The sequence below is a fragment of the Acanthisitta chloris genome, unplaced genomic scaffold (assembly GCF_000695815.1).
Source record: "Acanthisitta chloris isolate BGI_N310 unplaced genomic scaffold, ASM69581v1 scaffold23729, whole genome shotgun sequence".
In the NCBI taxonomy this organism is placed as follows: domain Eukaryota; kingdom Metazoa; phylum Chordata; class Aves; order Passeriformes; family Acanthisittidae; genus Acanthisitta; species Acanthisitta chloris.
The window spans coordinates 17030-27583 of NW_008690127.1; the positions used below are offsets into that span (position 1 = coordinate 17030).

Sequence of the window (10554 nt, forward strand, 5' to 3'; positions counted from 1 at the left end):
TGTGGAATTGCATCTCTAAACAATTGTCCTGGCACAGCAGATGGAGCAACATGTGCCCAGCAGTAAAGAATGTGAGAAAAGCAGTGGTACTGCTTTTGCACCTAAAGCTGCAACCTAAAGCGCCACCCTGCCCTACAAAGCTGCTCCCCACACACGAAGTGAAATATTAGCAGATGTGAAGTTACAGTGAGAAATTGGGAAGGGTTGCAAACAGCTGGTGACCTCTCCAAAAGGCAGGACAGAAAGACAAGGTGTTCACACTGACTGTGTTACACCTGGCCTGCGTGACTCCCAACCACCTAGGAAGGGGTGTTTGCCCTTTACATGCCTTGTCCCAACTGCAGGTATGGCTTTGCAGCATCCTGCTGGCTTTGCTGCATCCTGCTGGCTTTGCAAGCTGAGCTGCAACACAGGAGGGACTGATACCAGTCATAGGTTACCAGCACAGTGGAGATGTGGGAGCAGGGACTAGTTGCTGGTGTATACCATCACCTCCTCATGGCAGAGACACAAATACAGCCAGTAGTTGATTTGAACAGTAAAGAAATACTGTCCTGCCCTCTTGTAATAAGTAACTGCGTTTGTTTGCCAAGCTGTACAGTACCAGGAGGCAGAAACCTGCTGTGGGAAGGGAGGAGGAGGTGGTGAAGGTTATGGGAAGGGCAGGGATCTGTGAAAACCATCTGTTGCTTTTGCAAACAGCAGTCAATAGACAGGTTTCCTTTAATAGCCATAATTGTCGTTGCACTAGTTAGGTGAGAACAAGTGTGTGGGTGCTTACTCATGCTCAGCTCACACCTTGGCTTTGTGTAGAGACACACCTGCTGAGTGTGTGGGAGTTGTGCTTTGGTGATTAGGTGCTTTCTTGAGCAGATGCCAAGCCCATGCTATTTCGAGATGTTCAGCAATTACAGTTCCACCAGCCAAAGCCAGCTGAAGCATCCACAGATACATCAGGTTTCCCTGTCTATGGTCAGAGAGCTCTGAGTTAGCATGGATTCAGACATAGGTCAGACTCCAGCAGAAAACTTTGCAGGCTGTGCACAATGTTTTCTATCTGATAGGGGTGAATTCCCAGGGATTTCAGCAGCACTATTGCGAAGTGCTGGAGGTGAAGAAATTTCTCCCCAGGATCAGTTTGATACATGGCCAACACACAGACCTGTTTTCTAAAGAAAATTCCCTTTGAGGCCTCACACTGAGGCACTACAGTCCTGCAAAATCCTAAACCCTGCAGTGTTCCTGTATTAATTCTAAATTACTCAGTGGAAAGCAATTTCTGATATTCTATTATTTCAGCCACTGTGGTAGGAAGGAGCAGACTGTGCTTCAAGAGTAGGGATGTCTGCAAAAATGTTTACATACAGTAAAGAACTGCTGTCAGTCAATCTAATCACTCATTGTGTTTTCCTGGCAGCTTGCTAGTGAAATACATTGAACCATGTATTTGTTACACTGCCTTCAGGTATTATTTGCCATATCTGAACTTGTTTTGTAATGGAAAATGAGAGATTAGGTGCAAGAGCCAAATCCTTCAATCCTTGTTCAGATGATACTCATGCTAATTTCAATTTTTTAAGCTGTTGTGTTTAATGTATGGCCCTTGTGCCTAGACCTGAAGGCTGGAGCTAGAGAGCTGTGTAGATGTGACCTAGTTTTCAGTCAGTAAAGCCACTCTCTCTTTTTATTAAACAACAACACAGGCTACTTTTGTTTCAACATAGCGGTTTGGAAATTTTACCCCTTGTTTATGATTATTGATGGGACAAAACTTTCAAAAGTATTTAAGTCTTCTTGACAGCTACTGTCATTAGGGCTCTTAAGTCACAATCAGGCTCAGGGATTTTATTCCATATTTTGCAGACAAATAATAACCCATTTCTGTTCCCTGTGGTGTGTAAAGGCTCAGTTCTGCCACACCTGGCAATTGTGTGCTAGGTGAGATGAGAAGTCTCAGGAACACCTTGACTTGTCTGAAGCATTGGGGTTTTTTCTTTTCTCAGTGGTTTCACAGAAGATAAGGGGTCTGATTATCTAGCAGGATGCTGACAGGCAAAGTCATAGTGCTGCATCAGTGTGAATGAAAGCAGAATGAGAGCTTTGCTGTCAGGGAGATGAAATAACAGCAAGACTTTCCTGGAAGAGGTCTCTTTGCCAGCTTCCTATTAGGTTTCATTCACTTGATGCCATTCAGTTCATACATTCAAATAATATTTCTCTGAGAAACGAGGGGCTATATTCAGTCACCTAAGTTACACCTTAATCTCTGTGCCTAGTCAACAGAAACAAATACAGGTCCTCTAAAGAATAATCAAGGGTTTAAGTCAGACACTGAGTAGGGACCTGTCAGGCTTCAAAGTAAATAGGAGGTGTATGGCAGAGATACTTAGCTGGCTGAGACTGTTGGATATCAAGTGGATGGGTACACAGGAATTTTTCTCACATTCCCTTAGCTTCTGCATCAGTGTCCTGTGCAGGCAGTGCCACTGTTCACTGTGCTGCAGAGTCCAGAGCCTGTGGGTTAACAGCCTGGCTTTGCTTCACCCCTGCCTCCTGTGCTGTTTTTGAGTGTTTGGCAGGTCTGCCAGCCCCTGTGATGTCCCTTTAGGTGACCCAGGACCAGGGCTGAGGTACCAGACCATTAGGTGGAGGCAAAAGCAGTTGGATGATGCCTCCAGTTTTCAGGGGCATGTATAGAACAATGACTCACTCTTCCAGCACTGGATGCAGCATCTCTGCTGGGCTGCCAGCATCTGGGAGAGGTGGGACACATAAAGCCATGATGCCTCTGCTGTGGAAAGTTAATATTCTCCACTGTGGAATGTGCAGTGCCTCCATTTCTTCAGTATTTGAAGTTTTAATAATATATCCTGTACTCCTAAAATCAGTCTGTCTGCCAGATGCACTGATAACTTGACAATCTATTGACCAGGGATGATGAGAAACACAGGAATGACTGCTCCACACAGGTCTGTGACACTAAAGAGGATTTGTAAGGCACAGCAAGTTAAATATGGTACGTGACCTAACTTCACCCTTGCTAATTGGTGTTAGACAGATACCAGAGCATCCTTGCATTGCTGCTTTTGTGTTTGCAGTTGCTCTGTGCAGTCCCTCTGGTTTCATTAGATGCTCTTTCCAGTTGTCTAGTTGAGCAAATACTTTGGAGCAGGTGATAATCAAAGATCTAGAACAGGAGTTTCTACATCATCCAACATGGTTTTTAAGTTTAAATATATTGAGATCAAAGCAGTTTATTGCAGTGAATATACTGTCTTAAAAGGTATTCAAAACCTCATTCAAACTAAAGTTGAGGAATTCACTAGCTGTTAACTGCTGTCATTATTTTATCTTGTCAGTTCAGGTAATGTTTCACTCTTTGTGTATTGAAAATGTCAAACTTCTAGCCTTCAAATGGTTTTGTGGTTGCTGATGTTGCAATGACAGATGGTCCTTTTAAACAAATAAGTTATGTTTATATTACTGAAGCTGGATTTTAAATGGTTACCTGTCAAATGCAGCAAAACTTCTGTAATTTCATTGCTATTTCTGCTACAGTTGTAGTCTAAGTCTATACATACTTTATCTAGTAAAAACACGGGTGAGGTTCATCCAAGTTCAGTCACTTTCACCCAATGCCCTTACAGTAAAAGTAAAGTATTATTTGTAAAACTGGGTTCTTCAAAGATAAGTATTTGCTAAAATAAGTGTCTGTTAGTCTGTTATTTTTATTATCTCTTTCTGGAGTCTTACAGTGGCTATGTACGAGGCACTTTAGTCACAAAAGTGAAGCAACTGTTTTGGGGCAGAAACTGTAATGGTAAAATTACCAGAATTGGGTTAAAAGGTAAAATTCCAAACTCCAGCCGAAGTTCTGGACTCTGCTTGAGACCTATTCTTTAGCTGAAATTTCAACTTTAAGACTGCTATGGAGCATCAGACAATGTTGCAAGTTAGAAAGTTAAGGATAATATTTGTATCTGAATCCACAGAGAAGCATCAGTCCCAAAAGAAATAAATGGCAACATTTACACTGTAGGAGCAGTGTAGATGCCTCAAGCCCAAGATGGAGTTATCCAGCTCAAGGACTGATGCTGATGCCCATGTGCATCTTTAACTTGCAGCATACCATGGTGGCTCTGTCCCATGAGCAGTTGACTTCCCTGTAGTCTGTGCTACTACCGTCTGATGAAGACCAGGTCAGTGGTGGGTCAGGATGGCAGTGGTTTCCCTTCTGTTCAAACCACTATTTACTCACTTTGTGTTTGCTGGTGTCCGAAATGCTGAATTGAACATACTGGTTTCACTTGCAGCTCTGAAGCCTTTGTGGGTCGATTGCCATGTTAATGATTTATACGTTGATGCTCCATTTAGGGCCCTGGTGTTTATCGCTCATGGCGCTGGGGAACACTGCGGCCGCTATGATGACTTGGCCCAGAAGCTGACAGGACTTAACTTGTTCGTGTTTGCCCATGACCATGGTGAGTAGCCTAAAACTGTACTTGATTTACAGCAGCTCAGGCCTTTACTGAAGTAAATGCCATTAAAGCTACTCAGCAGTGAGGGAAGAGTCAATAAAATATTTACAACTAGACATAAATGAGAAAGGGATCATCTGTTGCTTTGTAAAGATCTGCATATTGAATCTGTAAAAGCTATCCCTGTTTGCCTTGAGTTTTCCTCAGCTGTGCCCTTGACATTACTGCTAATGCTATTCAACCTCCTGGTGAAGAATAATTTCTCTTTCACCTGTCTCTTGGGAATGAAGTGGAATTGTCCACTGTGGAAGTGAGACCAGGAGCCATTTCTGCTGGATTCACAGTCGATGTCCTAAATGATCCCAGAGAGAAGTCTGAAATATCAGCATAGCTTTCATTTACTGATACAACTAGACAGCTGCATCTTTGGAACATGGAGAGACATGGAGACAACACAGACTGTTCTTTGGACACAACTCCACAGTCCAGCAGAGACACTGGAGCTGGCTGTACACACCTCAGCTCTGAGGAGAAAGCAGCCCAAGTGTGTACAAGGCTGTGATAACACAGCAACACTACCACAGCCCTCAGTCAGTCAGTCAGGGCAATGCTGTGCCATGTACACTTACTGTCCCTGCCTCTTCTGGCTTGAAGATCTCTGCTCTGTGCTCCATGCTGTGATGTAGATATTCTGGGTATCACCAGGTCTACTGCACTGCATGGATCAGGACAGCCCAATAACGTATTTGAACCATCTATCCTGATTCTTTGGTACCTTCCTGTCACACCTCACTCTTGCAACTTCATTACTTCCTTGTGGTCAGAAATCTTTGCTTTGATTTTTTTATTGCAGGCCACTGCTTCCCTGCAAGAGCCACTCTAGATATTAGCAAAATGAATCAATGGGATTAATGATGACAGCAGACAAAAGACAAGGCCAAATTCTGAGCTAACAGGTTGAAATGAGATGAATTTCAGTTGGTGTAAGTCTGATGTCCTTTGGGCAGATCATCCACCGACACTGGAAAGTATATTGCAATTTATTTAGCCAAGACTGAAACATGCCCCTAGGTCTCCTCGAAGACAGGACTGCTTAGTTTGAGCTTGAAGATCCTGATGTCATCGCACCACTTAGTCTGCGAGAGGAAAAGCAAAACCTTACTGAATCCAGGTACCAAGGCTTCCCCTCACTCTTGCCCTTGTGACTCGCTTTCAGTCACAGCACTGCACTTGATGTATAGAAGTGACCCTGTATTTTCTCTGAAAAAGAGAATACCTAGTCCTCAGAACAGCTTGCAATGAGAATAATTAAAACCAGTGTGATTTTTCTGGACAACTGATCACATGCCGTGTTCAGGGTTAGCTTTGCAAAGACAATTGACCTGTGCAGAAGTATTCCTGACCACCTGAGTCTCTTTCTCGCTGTGTAGCACACTATTTCTAAGTGTTGATTCATCCATTTCAATGCATTTCCTTCTGAGCTGGAGGTAGGTTAGCAAGAGTCTGCAGCAATCCCAGTAGAAAGTGTCTCCACTCCCCTCTGTTTCTCTGTATGGCATAAAGTTCATGAGAAAGGGGATGGACCAGGCCACATGCTGCCCACCCTGCAGCTGCTGTTAGCAGACCACAGGCAGTAGATACAAAAAGTTACTGACTTCCAGGACACACAAGCAGCTTGTTCAGAGTCCCCAGGAGCCTGTGAGGGACTGCAGGTGCTCACTGCGCATGCTTAATGCTGTGCCTTAGTTCCTCATTCCCTTAAACCTTGATAAAAGTTTTAAGAAGTAGAGTTAAAATACCAATATTTGAAGTAACAAGCCTAGAAGGAATTGATAAAACATTGTATTTATCTCATGGATTTTATATGGAGAATGCCTCTTCTGTTGATGGAGAAGGGTCTTCAGGGTGCAGGTTCCTGTCAGGCACATTTTCTACTGTCATTATTTGTTCTATTTTTCCTTTAATATCTTTTTCATGAGAGAAGCATAAATATTTTGTGGGGTCTTTTTTCTGTACACTGATGTTGCTGGATTAATTAGTTCAAGTAGTACAAATCTGGTTGCTCAGGCAGTTAACAACTTCATTCTCCCTGTCAGATCTATAGTTTTCTTTACAAATTCCATTTGATTTTCTTCAGCAGCAGTGGGGAAAGGGTGAAGAGGAACCTGAAAGCAGAACAATAGGAACACAGTTGTGTTACACAAAGAGCTGATGTAACTAAGCCTTGATTCTCTGTAAGTTAGAAAGACAATTAAACATTTTTTAGACCATGTAAAATAATCTTTGCACCTGAAGAGGTAAGGGCTGAGGATAAACTTTGTTTGACAGAATGCAAGTTACAACCTGAGCTGGATGCCAGCGAGAGCTGAAGGACATAAACACCTCCATTGCCAAAACTGCTCCAGTCAGACCGGGCAGTTTATAGCTTTCCTCCACCATTTCCTCTATTCCAGATCACTTCAGCAATGTGTTCCCCATTCGTGTCCCATCCTTTGGATATCTTTTGGTAATATTAATTATTCAATTGTGTTAGCAGAATAATAGCTCTCTGTTCCCCATCTCATGCAGTGGCTCTTAGTCTTATGAGCTTGGCATAGATTTCCTGACCTGGACATTTGTTCTGGTTCTCATGGATAAAATTCCAAATACAGGCACATTATCCATGAGATCATTAATGCAGTTCCACAGCATGGCTAGCATGATTTCCCAAATGAGTTGGGAAGTTAACTAGGGCTGTAGTATGTGTGACTTGACTGATTTATGTTGTGCCTGTCCTTCAGTCTAAAGAAGGAAAAATAATTTCCATTTTTATTGCTGAGTCTGTGGGAGCTTACACATTGCCTCTGAATCTTGCCAAAGGCTGCTCTGCATCTTACACAAGGCTTCAGTAAAGAGGCTGGCACTTCACAGACTTCACTAACAGTTTGCCCTGATTTCTGTCTTAGTATTGCCCTGTGTAAGGTATCACTGGTTCAGTTCTCTTAGTATGTCAAGATTGGAACATTTACTCTTCGAGTAATTTCGTTGTAATCCCAAGACTGCTGGACCTCATAGATATGTATTAGAAATTTTCCGTAGTGGTGGTGGAAATTGAATTCCAGAAGACCTCTTAACCTTACCTTACATCTAACATTATTGAATGGCTTTGGTTTATGTCAATACCATGAAAGAGGAAAATGGAATTTCTGTGTAATACGGCATTTTCCTCTGTAGTCTCATATATGGTGTTTTCATGGACAGGTAACTGTTTCCCATGGTTTCTGGGCATTCAGCTTCATGAAGGCAGAGTTAAGGCTGCTGGGATGACCTTGCTATGCATTTCTGCAAGTTTAGGTATTTTGAAACAACATGTCATTTTTCAATTTCATTTCTATATTACGATTGTTTTATTCCAGCAAAATTCTGATGACAGAAAAAAGAGACAGACAAACATATTAGCTTATGTGCAGTCAATTTAGGAAAGCTCTCTTGGAAGGAATACCTGTGGAAGATTCATCAGACTGGAGTGATACTGTAATTTCTCAGTCGGTCACAGGCAGATTGCAGCTCCTTTAGCTATAACGCAGTACTTTTAGGGATCTCTAAAGCTGAGAGCCAAGGAAAACAAGAATAAAGGATAGAGAATGTGGCTTTGTTTTCTCATACCAAGCATTTTCAGTTGGTAAAGCACATGATGTTCCAGCTATCCTCATTTCTCTTCCTATAACATCTCATTTGCTCTGATCTAGTGCTCTGTGGTTGCATTACATGGCCAGAGCCCAGAACAACCACAGTTTCACCTTCAAAAGTACATGTCAACTAATAGCAGTCACAGAAGCATTTCCAAGATGCAGGAGCCATAAAATGTGTTTAATTTTCTCTTACATTTTTAATGGTAGTTGAAAGTAGCCCTCTGTTTCACTTGGACTTGCTGGTGTTTCTTATGGCTATTGTGGCTGTCCTACATGAAGATGAGTAAAGTGAAATACTTAGCCCCAACTTGGCAACAGTTTGTAGTTCCATCAGATTCACTTCCAACCTGCACTTTCTCCAGGTAGAATAAACCCTCTACCTGGCCTGATACATGGAGACCTCACGACTCTTTGACCTTCTTTGAAGCTGTTGAATTTCCCACTCTGGAGTTATGTTAAACGTTAGATCAAAGCAGAGGGAAAGGTTGCAGCTCTGACAGCTTATTCACATTCCTTAGATGTTTCTAACTGAAGTTCAGCTTGCTTTGGCAGCCCTGCTGCTGCTTTGTGTGTGGTGAGCATTTCTGATGGGTTAGCAGGTCCCTCTCAGACACCCACTGCTGCTGCTCACCATTAATTTTCTCACTGCTTTCTCTGTTTAATGAAGGATTTTTTTCCTAAAATATAGAAAATAGCTGGAGCAGAGATTTTTAAATGCATCAAATATTTGCTGCTTTTGTTTTGGTGGGTTTTTTTCCCAAGTGATTGCTATGTTGTTCTTGCAACTGTTAAAAGACCATTTTGTTGATGAGAACAGAAGGCTTTTATTTATTCATAGCACTGGGAAGGATTGATCTACACAGAAAGGTTAAAAAGAACTAAACATGGTCAAACTGGGAGGGGGAAAGGACCAAGAAGGATGTCAGCATTAACAAGAACAAGAATTAGGGTAGCACTGTGAGCTTGAACTAACAGCTCATGCACATCGGCACGAGGGAATGTTCCTGGAGAGCAGTGCTCCCTGATGTGATTGGGCAGTCTTCAGGGCCATCTCCAGGGATGGAGTCAGGAAAGTCTTGGCAAGCATTATTCAGAGCTGGTTTGCTTGCAGAGCAATACAACTGCTCCTTGGTGGCTGTGCACAGGGCTGGGTGTGGGTCTGCTTCCCCACAGCAGTCTGTTCTTTCTGCTTCCTCTGGCTGAGCCTACCACACTGAAGCAGGAAAGATTTGAACTGTTCTTTTGCAGAGCCATAGGAAAGAATGCCACTCATTGTTTCATTTCCTTTGACTAGAGGCTTACAATGGGTTATGGGCATTTTTATTTACTTATTTTCCAGTTGAGGGCTCCTGGCCTTTAGTGTAATACGTGAATGTTGCTGGGAAATAGAATCTTCCATGTGCACTACTGGGCATAACCATGGGTATGGACACATTAGTATTTACAGGAGTGCAAAATGAATGTTGTCCCCATGAATCCTGTTCTCATTCATGTCCCCTGCAGCAGGAACACCCTCACACATGACTGGGATTTGCTTGCACATGAAGATGCACTGCCTGAACCATACCAGCAAGCATGCTCAGAGCAGTTGTACTCCTACTGATGCACTCATCCTTGGACAGATGCTCTTCTTGGCTAGGAAGGAGACTATAGCACTAGCTGTATACCTGTATTAGTGGTATTAGTGTGCCCTCTTTCAGGCTTTTTCTGGAGTGATGCAAGTTGTTCTCCCAGGAGAAATCCATAGAGCTTCTCAGCCCTGTGCAAAAATACAAGTCCTGAACCTACTGCATGCTGTAGGCAGAGGTGCTGTGGTATGGCAGCATGGCTGGCAGGCAGTGTGAGATCTGAAGTTGTGCCAAACCGGAGTGTTTCACACACACAGGTGTTATGAGAAAGTGGAAAATGCTGTTAGAGTTCACAGATGAGTGGTGACTGTGAGAGTAGAAGAGTCAGAGTCCAGCTGTCAGTTTGAGTTCCCCTCTGTCCCTGTGTATTTCCTCTGCATAAAACCCCACTCATCAAAAGTCAGGAAAACTTGTAATGTTTTTGCTAAGGGTTCAGATATGAAGGCTTGTGGCCTTTTTGTGTTTGTCTGATCAGGAGGCTGCAGGGACATTTCCCGCTGGTAGTTCATTAGAAGTGCCAAACAAAGAAAGTTCTTCAGAGCTTCAGATAAAACTTTGCAAGTACATTCTCTATGGAGAAATTAGACCTTTTGTCTTCAAATTGTCTTGACCTGTCTGTCTTTCAATCCTGTATGATAATTCACTTGGAATGGAGAGAGAGCTGCTAAGGGGTGATTAACCTGTCCCGCCATGATACAAGTATATGGACATAAATCTTTGTGCATATAGGTCTGAGAACTGGCAGACTGAAAGCTCAGGACAGAGTAAAACCAGCAG

General features: G+C 42.8%; 1 protein-coding gene across 1 annotated transcript in view; it reads left to right on the top strand.

Moving 5' to 3' along the window:
* MGLL (monoglyceride lipase) overlaps positions 1–10554 on the top strand; it is a 60439-nt gene that overhangs the window by 16889 nt on the left and 32996 nt on the right. The window contains exon 3 of the mRNA XM_009081705.1: positions 4375–4481. Coding sequence (XP_009079953.1) covers positions 4375–4481 — 107 coding nt within the window. The remainder of the gene's footprint in view (positions 1–4374; positions 4482–10554) is intronic.